The sequence below is a fragment of the Rhagoletis pomonella genome, unplaced genomic scaffold (assembly GCF_013731165.1).
Source record: "Rhagoletis pomonella isolate Grant_MI unplaced genomic scaffold, Rhpom_1.0 Rhpom_scaffold_00004, whole genome shotgun sequence".
NCBI lineage: Eukaryota > Metazoa > Arthropoda > Insecta > Diptera > Tephritidae > Rhagoletis > Rhagoletis pomonella.
In genome coordinates this window covers 23,556,413-23,573,649 of record NW_023458558.1, presented here as the reverse complement: position 1 = coordinate 23,573,649, position 17,237 = coordinate 23,556,413, and the positions used below count along the sequence as shown (strand labels likewise).

The 17,237-nt window shown below is 34.6% G+C and overlaps 3 protein-coding genes across 4 annotated transcripts in view; 2 read left to right on the top strand and 1 right to left on the bottom strand.

Moving 5' to 3' along the window:
- LOC118737263 (growth hormone secretagogue receptor type 1-like) overlaps positions 1-4,951 on the top strand; it is a 12,981-nt gene extending 8,030 nt beyond the window's left edge. For both annotated transcript variants that reach the window (XM_036467666.1, XM_036467665.1), the window contains one exon: positions 3,319-4,951. In XM_036467666.1, the coding sequence (XP_036323559.1) occupies positions 3,319-4,351 (1,033 nt within the window). In that variant the 3' untranslated portion in view covers positions 4,352-4,951. The remainder of the gene's footprint in view (positions 1-3,318) is intronic.
- LOC118737262 (mycosubtilin synthase subunit C) overlaps positions 1-17,237 on the top strand; it is a 196,019-nt gene that overhangs the window by 36,505 nt on the left and 142,277 nt on the right. The window lies entirely within an intron of this gene.
- The window catches only part of LOC118738153 (neuromedin-U receptor 1-like), a 57,084-nt gene that overhangs the window by 36,090 nt on the left and 3,757 nt on the right, over positions 1-17,237 (bottom strand). The window lies entirely within an intron of this gene.

Below are 17,237 nucleotides of genomic sequence, written 5' to 3'. Positions count from 1 at the left end.
TTTTGAAAAGTCCTTAAAAGACCTCGAAAAGTCACGAAAACAATTTTGAAAAATTCTGAAATGACCGAAAATTCCTAATGACTTCGAGACTGCTTTAAAAAAATCACAAAAACCCCCATAAAGTATCGAAAAAATCCTTAAAAATACTTAAAAAATTACTAAGAAAAAAATTACGAGAAGTCCGAAAACAATTTTGAAAAAATTCCAAAGTTAGCAAAAACCTCTCGAAATCCGATAAATTAAAAACGATTTCACGTAATATCAAAATAAAATTTATCACTTTTCTGCTCGGGAAAATATCAAATTAGGTTCGGTTAGCTTGGCTTAATCTTAGTCATAATGTGATAGTTCAAATATTGCGGAAGGTGGAAAAAATATTAAATCTTGTTTGATACAAACTTTTTTCCGCGACCCAATGTAATGTACATACTTACATACATACATGTAAAGTGTATTAACAATTCTAACCATTTTAGTGTAGTTGCCATATGCTTATGCAGACAATGTTTTTATAAATATGTGGTACTTCAAGAGTTTGGAATTTCATTTGTAACCAAATACCAATAGTATTATTACACCTATACAATGCTTGTAGGTATTTTCATGTGTTTACGAAAAGTATTTGTTAGTTTTGCATTCAGAAAGTTTTATACAGATTTTATTGCACAAACACATTATGTTTTTTTTTTTTGTACTTTTTTGGTATTGCCTGCAATTTGAATATTAATTTTATGTCTTTTTTCCATACTTGCAGTCGTTCTTTATTATTTCGATTTTACGATGCTGTCGCTCATTTAGCATGCCGTGAGTTACATGTGTAGATGCAAAAAAATAAAATAAACACAAAATGCATATTTAAAATTAGAATGTAGCTACATATTAAAAAATCTAAATATGTATTGTGTAGGCGAGCAGCAAATGTCGGCCTTTAGCTCTTATTGTAATTATTTTCGCCGTCATCAAAATTGTAGCCATTGTCGGCTGTCATTGTGCGCCCATTATCAACACTCCATGTTAGTACGTTAGTGTGTTTGTAAATGGGAGTTTCGTCCTTTTTCACAAATTTTAATATTAAGTATGATTTTTTTCTTCATTTTTGCAATTTTTATTTACCGCGACCCTTTTTAATTTGTTTCGAAATTCTATTTGTATTATTTTGCGCGACTGTGTGTCGCCTTAAGACCACATTTAAAAAAAGGTATATTGCACAATAGAATGAGGTAATCGCATACCGAAACGAGCAGCGACCTTTGCTACCACCCACGGACATTGTCCTCACCGTCGCCATTTATCGCACACCAGCGTGCTTATAGGCCCTCAGGCATTAATATACATAGTATTGTGTGTGCTCTTTAATTGCGCGCTTCCACATCCGGCTAGCTATTCTGTTCTGTGACAGCAAGAAAAAAGTAATCACTTCCTTGACTTTATACATAGGATAAGCGTAAACGGAAATCAATCATAATAGACGTGCTGTTTCTTAATTCACACCACGCAGATTAGGTAAATGTTAAGTCATCTAAAATAAATTGAAACTAACACAGTTTAGGTTTGCCCTCATGGAAAATATTTATCCAAAATCCCTAATAGCATTGACGCGCAAACACATTCTGTGAAATAAGTTCCGCATCTGAATATCTGAAGTTTCAATTTCAATTCAAGCATACAAATGGGAATACGAAAACGGATAAGAAATCGTACGATTGCTTATAGGAATGCAAATCCAAATATGAATAAAAATTTGAATATATGTAAATATGAAATATAAATCCGCATACAAGTACCATTACGATACCTATCATTAAAGCAAATCGATAAGAAAAGGTATATAAAATCAGCATTAAAACTCAATCCCGTGTGGAAAAGTTTTTCATATAAAAACTGCCTAGAGCAGCGGTACTCGCCGACGCCAATGCGTAAAGGTCCGTAAATCCTCCCCGAAAAATCTTTCTGTCGAATACTCCAAGAGCCGCCTGATCGGATGTTGTCATTGTCCATGCTTTTGAGTGTGGTTTTCGTACGTTGAGAGCGTACTTTACTTCTGAATTGCCTACTCAGTCCAAAGTAGCTGTTGCTTTGCCAGATATACACCTAAGCCACAGATAGAAGGTCCATTGTGTTACCACAGTTTGACACAGTTCAATTATGCTCGCTATTGAACCACTTCGTGTCACCGATGAATCTCATCAGGCACCTTGCTTCGGTATTTGAAACCTCCCTATGGTCGGCCCGGAACAGTGAACAAGAGATGCAAGACTGTTTCCTCCTCTCGTGGTCCTTATAGCTTCTGCAACATCTTCGGAAACGGCACGTTGAGTCTTTATGCATGCTTACCTATTACACAGTGCCCGGTTAAAGCCACCACAACGTTGGAGGTATCCTCTCTTATAAGAGAGTATACCCTTCGTGACCGCTTCCGATCCCATTTAAGCTACGTATGCCTGGAAATTCGACAAGTCGTACTTTGATTTCATCTTTCCTCACTCATTCACTTAGTAGCAGCTTCCTTTGCATTGCAAGTCCATCTGCCACGCAGTTCTCTCTATTTCCCTATGACCCAAGAACCAAGTGAGGTGAATGTAAGAAATTAAATATTCATTTCATTAAATTTTCGGGACCAGTACAAGACTTTTTCATAACCTTTCATAAAACTTCGCGAATAGTTCCAGGCTATTTCAGGATAATTTCGTGCTTAGTTTCGAACTACCCCGAAATTATTCCGAACTAGACCTAAAATTTTCCGGAAGTGATTCTGAAATATTCTGAATTTGTGCCGAAATAATCTCAAGCAGGTCTTGGAATGGGCCCGAAATGGGGTCAAAACTATCTCGAACTAGTCCTGGAATAGTTCTGAACTAGGCCCCAAATGGTTTTCAAATAGTGGTGCACTAGTTCCAAAATGGCCCTAACCAGGTCTCGAAATGACTCCGAAATGGTCCTTAGAAAGACCTGAACATATCTTGAAATGGTCCTTAACTAGCCTTGAATTAGTCCCAAAATGGTCCTGAACTAGTCCAGAAATGTTCATTTCTACGCATAAGAAGCAATTGCAGATTTTCTGTTATGTTACATAAGAAGCAGTTACAATTTTTCTGCTGGTGTAATGCAAATTTTACCCATACCGAGAGCCAAGATGTTTACACATCAATAACCAATCAGCCAACTGATAAGACTGAAGAGACTCAGTCCCAAAAACAAACCACCGCCTAGCCTTTTTTAACCATCTTATTTACGCGAAGGAACTTATTTGGCAGAATGTGTAAAATTTGTATTCCTTTCATAGCCCGCATACCTTATTTTACTCTATTTACATTTTAGTCCCATTATTTGGGTAGCCGATTACAAATACGTCGAATACATTGATGGATCATCGGTAGCGGTGTGTTTAACGCAAGCAGTCACCAACTGGACTATGGGATACTTTTTGATGACAATATCCACTTTCTTTATTCTACCTCTGCTCATCCTAGTCGTACTCTACGCTATAATAGCCAAAAATCTTATCTCCAGTAACGGTCCAATGTTACGTATTCGACCATCGAAACCAGAACTGAGCCTAAAGGCTCGCAAGCAGGTCGTGCTCATGCTAGGCGCTGTCGTTTTATCTTTCTTCCTTTGTTTGCTGCCTTTTCGCATGCTCACCATGTGGATTATACTAAGTTCGGAGCAGACATTCTTCGATATTGGCGTTGAACGTTATTACAGCCTCTTATACTTCTGTCGCATTATGTTCTATCTGAATTCAGCCATCAATCCAATACTCTACAATCTAATGTCCACAAAGTTTCGCAAAGGTTTCCTACGTCTCATTTTGAACGCATGGCATGGCGCTGCTATGTCGTTGACATGCGGATGCCATAGGCGCATACGGGCACGCACCGGCACCATAACTGGCGTGGGAACAAACACCAATACCAACACTTCGAACACGGCCACCAGCAATGCAACATCGTCCAGTTTACTTTCGCGCCAATCTAATCGCCGCTACAGCGATGACACAATCCAAACTAATGCCAGCACAAGGCGGCCTTTTACAAAGACGCAAATACAAATTCAGATGCATATGCCCTGTGGCATGGAGAGTGAGATATTAGCGATGCTGCATAGTAGCGTGACGGCAGTTGCTGCGACAGCGTTGGCTATTGAGGATGAAGCGCTCGAAAAGAAAGGCATTGCTGAAGACGGCCAACGGAAGTACTATACAATCCGGAAGTATAAAACGCAGTCGATAATGCGCGAGCAAGCAGAGGCAGAGCAGGAGCAACTACCTGTAACAAAGTGTGCCAATGTGCCAGGCCGACGTTCGGTGCATGTAAGTTTCGATGATGAGGAGGCTATTATTTTGACGTGATACGCTTAAGGCGAAGAGGCTAAACCAGGAATGCATTTTTGGCGATAAAATCGAAGTGAAAGTGAATGTGTATCTACTTAGTTATGTATGTAAATGTGTTAATGTGTGTGCGGTTGGCTGTGTTTATATTTATATGTATTTTAAGACTATAGATTTGTGTAAATTAAATTATCTAATATAACCTATATTTTATACGAATTTTTCGAGGTCAAAATAAATACACCGCCATCGCCTTTTTTATTTAATTTTAATTATAATAGCGAAACTAACTCATGTAAAACAGTAAGATTAAATATTAGCTAATAATATTTTCAAATACAAGGATAAAATATAATTTGTTTTGTAATTAACATGAAGATCTAGGGAACTTATAACCCTTAAAAAGACTAACCTGAGATTCTTGACAGGAATGCTAACGGGGCACTGCAGACTGCGGGCCCATATGCATAACCTGGGGATCAGTGCGAACGATCTATGTCGGTACCGCGACATGACACCAGAAACCCCGCGGCATATCCTATTTGAGAGCGATGCGGTTGCGAGAAGAAGGCTAACACACCTGAGAAGGATGTGGCCAGAGGTTACGCATATACACTCTCTACCTGCCTCGAAACTGCTCGGATTCATCAGAGCATTGTGACTGGACGATGTGTTATGATGAGCTCCGAGGGCACAATAGACCTAAGGTCGCAGTGCACAGCCTCTAACATTCTGTCTATCTATGGTCGGGAGGATTTAAGTAATGCAGAAATTCTGGTAAACCGAGGGCTAGCGATATTTCGATACAACTCCATACCGGATATTGCTGCAGGCTAAACTCTTCAGTCGAATTAGAATAAGATGGCCGACGACATTAACCACCTCTTTGTATGCCCACTCACATCAGCTCATCTAACGATGTACCCTTTCCTGGGCCTACAGTTAGATCAGAATGGAGACAACACTTGGCCAATTAACTGATTTAGACAGAGTTTAGTTTCTGCTACAACATAAACGAAAAAACAGTAAAAGATTTTCGTTCGGTTTACATTTTAGTCTTAAACGACTTCAAAAAAAGGAGGATGTTATCAATTTGACATAGTATTTTTTATGTATGTTTTTAAAGGAAATCCGATTAGATCCGATCATTGGATCATGAAGAAACTAACGGTACTCTTAAATTTGTATATAAGAATTACTTAAAAATTACTTGTTTTAAGTAATTTTCGGCAATGGCAAGCCTTACGGTATTCAGGTATAAAATTAATAAAAGTATTATTTGACGATCAGAATTGCCTTCAGCGTTTCCACATCCGATCGAGCTTCGTCCAGAGTTTGTTTACTGCAGAAAAGATTCTGAAATTCCTGGCAAGTATAAAATTTATTCTGGCGATTTTTTCGTTGTATTCGGAAATCTGCCTTAATGAAATGGTTGAATATTTCCACCCAGCGATTCACACACTGAGAAAAGTGTATGCTAAATACATAAATAAGTAAAAATTGCTCATACGCCATGTACATGTCGTATATGTATACGTATAATGTTAGATCAATTCTTAAACCAATGTCCAATTTAAAATCCAAACTTTTTTCCAAGAAAACTGTCATTTTTTATAATTTAATATATAAGAATTTAGCACGCTTCTTTTGACTAGGTATATTCCATACTTAAAAGAAAAAATTATTTTATTATAAAAAATAATTTAAAAAAATATTTTTTTTATATAAGTCAGCAAAGTTATCAAACGATAGCTACATAAGAACACTTGTATCCCAAAATCAAATGTACCACCTCCATTTATTTTAGGTTTTGTCGTACTTTCCGCAAATCCTTTTTTTTTTTGTAACATGCAGACAAAATATAGTTTGATGACGGGAGGTTTTGTACCTCATTATTATGTAGTTTCTAAATGTGTATTACAATTTTCATAATTCAATTAGTTTAAAGGAAAATTAAACTCAAAGTGCAAGAAATACGTAGACGTGAATACATATGTGTGTACATTAGAAGGTACCGTCTTCCAAGCACACAGAAGAAGCTCACCGTACAACTCTGAGTCTAAAGTATTTATGTAGGATAACTTCGTAAAAAAAAAAACTTTTTTTTCACATTCGGCAATAAAATTCTACTGGAGTAATCAAAAAAATTTCTTAGCAAAAGGTTAACAATTTACTGACATTAGGGTAGTACGTTATTTGGGGTCAATGCGCTTTGAACAAAAGGGTCATACTTTAATTTATTTTATAAATTGCTTTGCAAAAATAGTTTAAACTTTGGGCTTACGGCGAACTTTTTAGTATCAGTATAAACAAAAATCGAATAAGAAAAGGAACGGTGATAAGATATAAATATTTAATATAATAACATAAGTTAAATAAAAGCGATGCAAACCAAAAAGTAGCTTTTATTTTCCCAACATTTTGGATTTATGCATATGTATGTCTCTTAAGTATTGATTTTTTTTTGTTAGATGAAATTTATTGTAATTTAATTAATGTTCTTTAAAAACGAGTTTTATTATATTTTTGTTCTAACTTTAACAAAACAAGTAAAGTATTCAGGTATTCATGAGGGTATGTAATACTTACTTAAAAATTTATTGTAAAAATTTTTTTAAATTTTAAATGAAAATAAATAAACTATTCCGTTGCAGGTTTATTATACATACATAATTATATAACATATAAATGTGGTTATACATATGTGTATATGTAAATACTTGAAGCTATGTACGCTCCATCCGGAGTTAAAGGAACTATATTAGTATTACAATAAAACAATAAATAACAAACAATAGCAGAAAAACTTACAACTGTTTAAACGCAAGTGAAAGGTATGTACCAGTAAATGGAATCGTTAAGGAAAGTATGTATGCACACCAACACGAATTTGCAAACGTTAGCGTGAAATTTAATTTTTTGCTCTTCGAACTTCCAGCTTCTCTTTTCCACAATACTGAGCCAGTTTATGTCTAAATACATCTTCTTCTTCAACTATAAGCTACTCGACCTTTTTCCTTCCTTTTTTCACTATCTATTCACACTTGCGCGGCTCACTAAATGATCGATCTTGTATGTATTAATAAACGATTATGACTTTCCTTTTTCCTCTTCTTATCGTTTCACTGCTATAATATATCTCAATTTTGTCTTAAGGAATAATTGATAGTCGCCTTCTTACTCGCAAAACTGTTGCCATCAATTGCTTGCCATTTATTTTTATTTAATATTAAGCCATTGCCATTTATTTCTTTCGTAGTAAGCGTATGCTTTTTGTATTGTATATGTATGTATGTTACTGTATTATAGTTTTCTTTTTTTCTTACCAAACTTCTTTTTCTATGCCTTTTATGGATTATATAAATTATCGTTACATTATTAACGCATTAGATGTAGAAAAGCCGACAGAATTGCACCACATTTTGCATGTTTCCTAACCCGTTTATGTATTTGTCGTTCACTTCTGCTTGGCTGAACAAAATTTTGCTCATTCACCCACAACGACAAAATGTCTACATACACAGAAAACAGCAAAAACAAATAGTATGTATGGTTGTAAAATCGGAAATAGCCAATTGACAGGAAAACATCGGGGGGAGAGCACGCCCTATAGCTACCTAAACGATTACAGGCATTAGGATAACGTGCCTATCGTGGGAAGAGCAAACATTTATACTTTACAGCAACATAAATCCATAATATGTAGTTTGGTTAAGTAGGCAAACTAAAATATACCAGGGACCGAGAATGCGTTCCGGTTTTAGTTTAGGTCATACATGCCAACAAAACTCTCTGGAACGTTATCGTGAAGAACAGAATGAGAATGAAACTTTTGGGAACATTTTCAATGAGAACGAAATGAGAACGAAAGTATAGAAAACGTTTTTAAGGAGAATCAAATAAGAACGTTCTATAGATAAAAAAAAGTTTTGAGAACATAACGTTATGAATGAGAGGGACGTCTACATGTTGGCATGAAAAATCGTTTCAGTGAGAACCATGATTGATAATTCTAAGCAAAGGTGGCTCATTACAACTTCCATATCGTTTACCATTAGGATGAACTGTCCATTTATGGTATAATTTTTCATTTTACGTGCAAGAAGAGTTCGTGTCTCAAGTCTTTCGTTGATTTAATTTGCATAATTGTCTTTCAGACGTTTTTTGATTGATTTTAATATACAAACATTTCAAAGTAATGGAACGCTTAGATACAAACACAGTTCTTGCTTCTATTCTCCTCGAATAGTTCAGAGAAAATTTGTTCAATTTCGTACTGTCAGAAATTTGCTGAGACTTTATTTCCCAAATGGTTCTTCTATATAAAGTTCCTTAGACTTTTGCTCCCGTTTTCTTCTCTTAGAAGTGTTCCCGAAATTATTGTTCGCATTTCTTTCTCTTTGGGAACGTTCCACAGGGTTTTCTGCTTATATAATTCCCGTTGAGAACGTTCTCGGCAATTTTGTTCTCACTTTCGTTCTTGTGAAAACATTCGCGAAGGTTTTGTTCTTATTTCGGTTTGGGTTCTTGGTAACAAAACTACGAGAAAAACATTTAGTTTCGTTCATACCTTTTGTTCTTGGTCCCTGAAAAAATACTGTTCAAGCACCACTATTCACTCGTAGTTGAGGAAGTGTTGGGGAAAGAATAAATTTCGAGTTCATCAAACATCATAAATTTTTTTTTTATTTCTTCATGACCATCAATTTTTCTGTCGGATTTTTACTCTTCACAAAGAAAAATAACGCTGGACCCCTAATTTTCGTACGACTTCGAAGTACTTACTAGATTTAACCCTGGGATGGGGGTTAAGTTTTTGCACATTCAAATTCTATGGCCCTCAAAAAATAGATTAGATGATCGTATCATGCATAACAATTTTATAGCTGTGTGTGTGCAATCACACTGCTTTAACATCTGCTCTATGGTTAAGTGCACATAGAAACTTTATCCCTAAATTTACCTCCAGCGCTAACGTCGGGCAGGTGTGCATTGCTCCAAGCCAGACATTGATGCATTTTGTTTGACTGACTGAAGTATTGGGCCCACATTTTTCCATAGGTTAACGCTACATAACATATGATGAAGTATTTATGCGCATCCTTCTAAGCATTCTCGGGCTGCAGCCTCAGGATTTACCCGCTGGGTGATTGTACACCATTATAATACTTTTGTGGCTCTGGATATGGTTCCACCTGCATGATCGATACCGTTTTTGATGAATCTATCGATAGAAATATGCGAATACATATGAAAACTCGAAAACAATATCGATAAAAAACGAATATTTAGTAAAGATTTCTATTAAAATTACCGAAGAATGTTTGGATTACTACAGCCCGACACGGTAATTAGCACATTGCCTGCTTGAATAATTTAATTTTGTTTTAAAAGCTATTTCCCCAAGATTTTTTTTTTAGTATCCTTCGGATCATACATACATACATATGTACAGATGTACATAGATACAAATGTACGTATGTTCATAGGAGCTTAAGCAATCTGGCAACACTAAATCAGAAAGTGACAGGGCAAAATAATATGCTTCCTACTAAGCTCTACCACTGCTTATGCTCCAATCGAAAATCATTATACGCAACAACAACAAAAGCAAAAATATTAGCAATGATATCTAAACACCCTTTTACAATTTCCTTAGGAAAACAATCAATTTTTCAGGCTATTAAACTGAAATGAGTGCACAAATGTTGTGCCAATAGACAAGCAAGACCAATGTCTTGTATGTATATACTTACATATGTTTGTATGTCTGTACATTAGACTGCATCACCAAAAAAAGTTGCGGTTTTTCCACCGGGATTACAAAATTTATTATATTTTAAGACGTCCACCAAAAAATTTCGGTTTTTTTTACTTTTTTCAAAGATTGATTTACGAAAAACTTGAATAATTGGGCCAAAACTGTTCTGATTTAGACTTATGGGATCTCAGTTGAAAGGTATTTCTGTCCAAAAAAGAAAAAGTCATTCGTGTCCCAAAATTTTTTTGAAATACCAACACATCTTCATTCAACTTTGAATGACGTTCCTTCATCCTACCTTTCTCTTTCACCCTTTGAATGAGTTTATTAGCAAAGAAATAAAAAGGTAGAGAAAATACCTTTCTAATGACACCTCCTAAGTCTAAATCGGAAGAGTTTAGGTTCAGTTATTCAAATTTTTGTTATACCAATCTTTAAAAGAAGTTAAAATACAGCATCAAAAATCCCATCATTACGATTCCGTTCAAAATTTTTTTAAATTTTTTTAAAATATTTTTCTGCAAATTTTTTAAGCTTAAGCCGATTTGTCATTTGAGGAGATTCTTTCAAAAAAAAATCTTTAAGAAACTATTTTTATTCATAAAAACTCCATTTTTGGAGGTATTTTCAAATCGGTCCAGCTCACTTAAATCTTAATATTTTTCCGAAATATTTTGGTGGACGTCTTAAAATATAATAAATTTTATAATTCTAATGGAAAAATAGTAGCGATTTTTTTTTGTATGGGGAGTGATGCAGTCTAATGTACATAAACATTTATTTGGCCATTGGCAAACAAATACCAAATAGATTAGGCGATCCCACGCGCACACATCTACTTATTTAATAACAAAACAGTGTGAATAGTAGCAGCAACAACAGCTACAAAAAGCTTTTGGCATTCCTGCATTAAATATGTGGAAGTGGCAAAAGAAATTGAAACCAAAATATCACAGTTAAGAAATCGAAAATTTCCATGCAAAAATTGTAAGCTACTGAAGCTGAAGTCGAATGCCAAACCAGCCGAACACGACCTACCGACTAATAGGGAATTTACATGAGGCGATTTTTCAGGCGATTTTTAGTTGAAAGCAACAATCGCCTGGTGTAAACGGCCTTTCAACTAATCGCTCCAATGAAGTTGGTCGGCTGCCTACTTTCATTCAACTTTTGGTTCAACTAATCGCCTGTGAAAGTTGAATCATGTAAATTCCCTATAAGCATACACGGAAAACAACTCTCGATGCACGCATTGCTTTGGCAGAAATGTCCGAATGGGGATGGGTGTGGAGTTAGTATCAACCAGAAATGATTTAGGTGTTTGGACCATATTACTCTGATACAGAGACATACTACATATGTATATATTTCTTCCCTTCCGCTATATATATGTATGTAGCTTATTTTTGTTATTGTTGTTACCGTTACCGTAGCTGGAGGGCTACTATAGTAATTCCGTCCATTCGAAATGGAATTTTATGTTATTTTTGCTTTTGATTTCGTCACTCGGAATAATAGTTGTTGTTGTCACCAAAATGCTTTCGATAAATTGCTGTTATTTTTTTTTATTGTAATCTGGTATTTGCAAAAGTAATCTAAATAGCATACATACAGTTATGCATGCTTGGGTGTTATAGGTGTGTATGTATGCACATATGGGCAAAATAATATATATGTATGTATGAATGTATGTATGTAAACGGCGGCACTAAATATTTCTTTGTGATTTATTGGGATTTGTTGTTTGCATTCTTGTTTGCATTACTGCTGTGTTTTAAGTGTTGTTGGCGTCGTTTTCGGCACGTTACTTTAACTACTTATGTACATGTTGACCGTATTTGAGAGGCAGCTCCTTAGGTTATAGGAAAACTCCGCAACCCAGCATACAACTTAAATTCAGCCCTAAAAGGAATGTGTCAAGTATATTTATTAATAGCAGAGACATGCATATGTACGCTTGTATTCAGCTGATTAAGTGAAGTGACATTTTGACTAGTTTTGGCTATTCTTTTCTTTTGTTTATTTAATGTTTATATTTTTATATAAAAGTTAAGCACTTAACCTAACCAGCCCCACATAAATTATCCTTTACAAACTTCGTACAAAAAGTATGAAAATTCAACAAACTTTAACATTTGCACCCTAAAATTGTAAACGTTTTATTCAGAATTTTTAGAACAAATTTGTGTATGTAACATTTGCACCCTAAAATTTTAAACATTTTATTCATTATACATTTATACATTATTTTGGAAAAATGTTGGGTATGCAATTTTGTAGCTCATTAAATGTTACTAGGTTAAAGTGCAAATTTCAAGACGCTAGAAAATCGCTTTGATTTTTAATAATTTTTTTGGCTGATGGTGCTAAATAGGCATTTTCTCCCATACAAATGACGTTGTGGAGCATATTTTCTAAAAATTCTAAATAAATAATTTTAAAATTTTGGGGTGCAAATGTTACATACCCAAATTTTCTTCTAAAAACTCTGAATAAAAAGTTTAAAATTTTCGGGCGCAAATTTTACATACCCAAATTTATTCTAAAAACTCGAAATAAAAAGTTTAAAATTTTTGGGTACAATGTTAAAGTTTGTTGAATTTGAATTTACGTTGCGCTGGTTAGGTAAAGTGCTAAACTTTTATATAAAAATATATACATCAAATAAACAAAAATAAATAAATAAATAAAATAGCCAAAACTAGTCAAAATGTCACTTGACTTAATCAGCTGACAACAAGTGTAGTCACTTTAAAAAAATTAAAATTTGCGTCAGCTGAGATTCGAACCGGGGTGCTCAGTTTTGTTAGGCGAATACTCTCTCTGCGTGCCAACGCCGCACATAAAATTTCATTGACTAAGTGCGTACATATCATTAAATCGTTAATAGTACCCGTTAGAGATGAGTTGAGGACTAATTGATCTCCAATTATACCCAATAGGGGATGAGTCGAGACTAATTGATCTCCATTAGTGCCCGTATGAGACTAGTTGCGACTAATTAATGCCCAATTGTACCCGATTGAGAGTAATCTCGGAATACCTTTGCCACGCACTGGCGAATCATGGAAGGATGTGACTTGATAGGGGCTTACTTGATAAGTACATACCCATTGGGGAAAATCTCAAGTTCTGAACTGGTGCGCTTCTAGTACATTGTACATAGAAAAAAGCAGAACGTAAGCGAGATTTTCAAGCATGTAATGACACGGCCGGTAAATTTCGATGCCTGAAGTTCAGGGTTACCAAATCTCATTTAGGCCACGCACTGTGTTGCGGCTAGTGGAAAAGTAACTTTTTCCCGATTATTTTTTTCAGTGTTTTTAATGATGCAATTTTGTCACAGACATTCCAAGTAAACAAAAAACACATAAAGCTTATTTTTATGTTGGCCCGTTGATTTTTAATTGATTTTAGAAGTCAAATATACAAAATTTTCACGAAAAGAGGGGATTTCAGGGCTGTATTCAAAATGATCTCATTTGATTTTGGTGACAGATATTTTGATTCGGAAAAAAAATCTGCCTTCGGACAAGTATCTTCTGTAAAAAAAAGGAATATTGTTTGAGACATTTTCATATGCACCTTTTTTAGAGCGAAAACCCGACTAAAGGTCCATTTTTCCTTTAAATTTGGGTTAGGTAAGCAATATCTAAAAAGTCCCAGAGAGTCCCAGTTCCAAACCACTACAGAAATGTTACATAATTTGTTTTCAACGAACTGTGAAAAAATCAGCTGCCCATACCTGCCCTCCTGGGAGTTATAGCGATTTTAGTATATCACTCTCAGTATTTATTCCATAGAAATAGAACGGAAATTCTCGGAATCACTTATTGAATAATTTAATCATATTGGTTTTCGGGTGACTTTCCGTCATCCCACGTCAAATTTTTATTATTTTCAGACCGGTTTCGGCTAATCGCCATCTTCAGTGTTTTCTTTTTTGTCACTAATTAGTCCGCATGTGTGTCTAGCACTCCACAAAAATGAGCATAACTCTCTTAAAACTGAAGCTATTGACTTCAAACCGGTATCAAATTAAAGCTTTTATTGCCACCTTTCAAATAGGAAATGAAATAGATTTTGGTTTTATATAAAATTTCAGAGTTTTTCAACAAATATCGAAAAATCATGAAAATTTGACGTTTATAATTCTTGTTCGGACCACCCTATAGTTTATTTAAAAAACTAATCATAGGGTATTTATCAGAAATAAAAGAACAATTAAAATAAACTTTTTTTGTAAATTTTTCGAACAATTTTTTTTTTTTTTTGACTTTTGTTGAAAATTTGACCCAACAATTTTTTTCGGTGTAAATTTTTTTTTCACTCATTCTGTTTGGGATTTCATTCTGACCAATCTGTAGAAGTTTCTCATCGATACAATTAAAATTACAGTTTAGGCAATATGATTTCCAAAAAATTCCGGTTTCGCAACACTGTGCCACGACGATTTAGGCGGGTTTGCAACTGGTCTATGGGCGGATGGCAAAAACATCGACGACCTGTATTTAAGTATGTATGTATGTAAGTATATGATTGAATACTTATTACAATGAATGTACATACATACGTATGTATATAAATACTAGTTATAATCCGCATACTAATTTAAGTATTTCATAAACATTTTGAGGATACTTGATCATTCCATACAAACATATTTCCAATTTTTTTAGGTAGCACTCGTTTTATTATCCCGTTAAATTGTAATATTTATTAGGTCATTCATGCAGCTTAAACACATAAAGATAGCTATTTTACATACATACATATATGTATGTACATAAGTATTTATGTTTGTATAAACTACTGCAGCTACACTTAGACGCGATTATACAAATGTACATAGTATGTAAATTAGGGTGGTCCAAAAATGCACAGGAAAATCAACTTTTCGGAACTTTTTTACTGGGTAGTTTCTACTGGTAACTAGTAAAAAAATTTAGTTAAATTTGCATCGAAAAGCGTAATATTTTTATTCGATGAAAAAATATTTATTTTTAATTTCAATTCTATGAAAAAATTTATTTCCCAAATATAAAATATATGGGGCCCGGCGCCAAAAATACTAGAAGCGGACTAGCAAATTGTGGAAAAGAAATCACTTATGCAGATTCATAGCAAAATATTTAACTAACCAAATTCAAAAAGAATTTTTTTGATAAAAATGCCTATTGTCAGCCATGGGACGAACTTAAGGTAGATACAATGAAAAAATAGATTTGTATGTGAGAAAAAATATTTATTCTGTCGCAAGTAATTTAAAATAATTTTTCTACTAGCTAATTTATAGGCAGTTTTTTAAATATATCTGTGGTCAAACACTGCTTCTAATTTGAAACTGAAATTCATAAGACAGTTTTACTTGAAATTCTACAAAATTTGTTCAGTATAAAGTGAGCTGAATTCTTCCTAGCACAATTAAATGCTATGTCATATTTAAAATAGTTCCAGCTGCGGAAGCTGCAAGTTTAGCTTATACATATGTATTGTTCCTTTAACAGACAGAACCCCTGTACAATTTATTGCACTTTTATTGTATAGCTGAAGGAAAGTCCTCTGCAATATAAAATTGAAATGGACGGAAGTGTATACATATATTCATGACTCGCATGTGGATTAATCAGATTTAGCATTTAGCCAAAAGTGGACGCTTCTGTGGACGAGATCCGTTTTCGATGGCAAAAGTCCTGCTTGCATTAGCTCAGCTCTTGTTGCATAAAATGTAGGTAGAATTGAAGGTTTCATGCAAATACATGCCATGCACATAATTTAGTATCCATGTATCTATTGTAAATGTTTTTTTTTTTGTCATTTTTAAAAGGAAGAAATAGGAACTACTTTAGAAATAAAATAAATGTGTTAGGTAATTTTACCCAAAATGCATAAAATTTAGTGCTTGAAGCCAAAAAAGTTTTTTACGAGGTGGGCGTCATAGTAAGAAATTCTTCATTAAATATTGCCCAAATTAGGATATTTTAAAATAAACGAGCAGGGCATACCCAATTTCATTAAAATATAATCATTTAACATTTGCGCCTTTCTTTCTTTAGAGTTTGAGAACGTTAATATTAACCGATTTTGATGTTATTAGAGATATATTCTTTTCTGATTAAAGCCAGCATATATATACTCTGAATTTCATCAAAATCGGATAACATTTACCATTTCCCTATAAAGAGCTGTGGGTGTGGCAGTGCGTCCACTTTTACAATTTTCCACACTTCTTCATTTCTAAGTGCAGAATAGTGCATATACGAAATTTCAGCGAATTTGCAGTGCGGTTGGTTAATACTTTTAGCCGCAACTATATGGAGCCGGCACGGTTAAATGTTAATACCAAAAATCTACCACCCTATTGCAAGTAGGTATTTACTAGGGCCCTGCACGATTATATATAACAAGTGACAGGTTAAAATAAATAACCACTACCAACAAAATTTTTACCCAGAAACCAAACTATACTTTTGCGAAGATTTTCGATACGCTAAGTCTAAATCTGGGCTCGAATCGTCACACACGATATCGCACTACTCGTCACGTAAAAACACATTTTTCGGATTATAACATACGTGAACATAATCTTTGTCCCATTCAGCTTACACTGCCTGACGTATCACGTAATTTTATTTCGTATCGTTTTCGATCCGTGAACTGATGTTACGAATCGAGCCCTGGCCGCAGAATTGCTCTGTCTGTTATACCTTAGCGAAGAATCAGCGCATAAAAGTAGTCAGCATTCTGGGTAAGGAGGTTGGTCTCATATCGTTGGCCTAATAATACTCATGCCGGTATAATACTGATGCCGATGCGGCGAGGAAACGATGCGTAACGGTAAACTTGGCATCGTTGATTACACTGGTTTACAGCAAAAATGTTCAACGGATGCCACTATCCAATTCCTATATAGAACTGCTCGCTGATTCCGAAAGTCGAGTTAATTTTTTCTTCTATGGATAAGTTTTCGAGATATTTTATATTTATCGTTACTCAGCTTAAAACAAAAAGTGGTGCCACTTAATCACGTATAACTTACGAACCAATGTAACAATCTTAGAGAAATTCTATATAAATCATATATACAGTATATTTTGCTTAGCTGCCCATCCTTCTTTGCACGAAAAATTTGTGCGCTTAACCGAA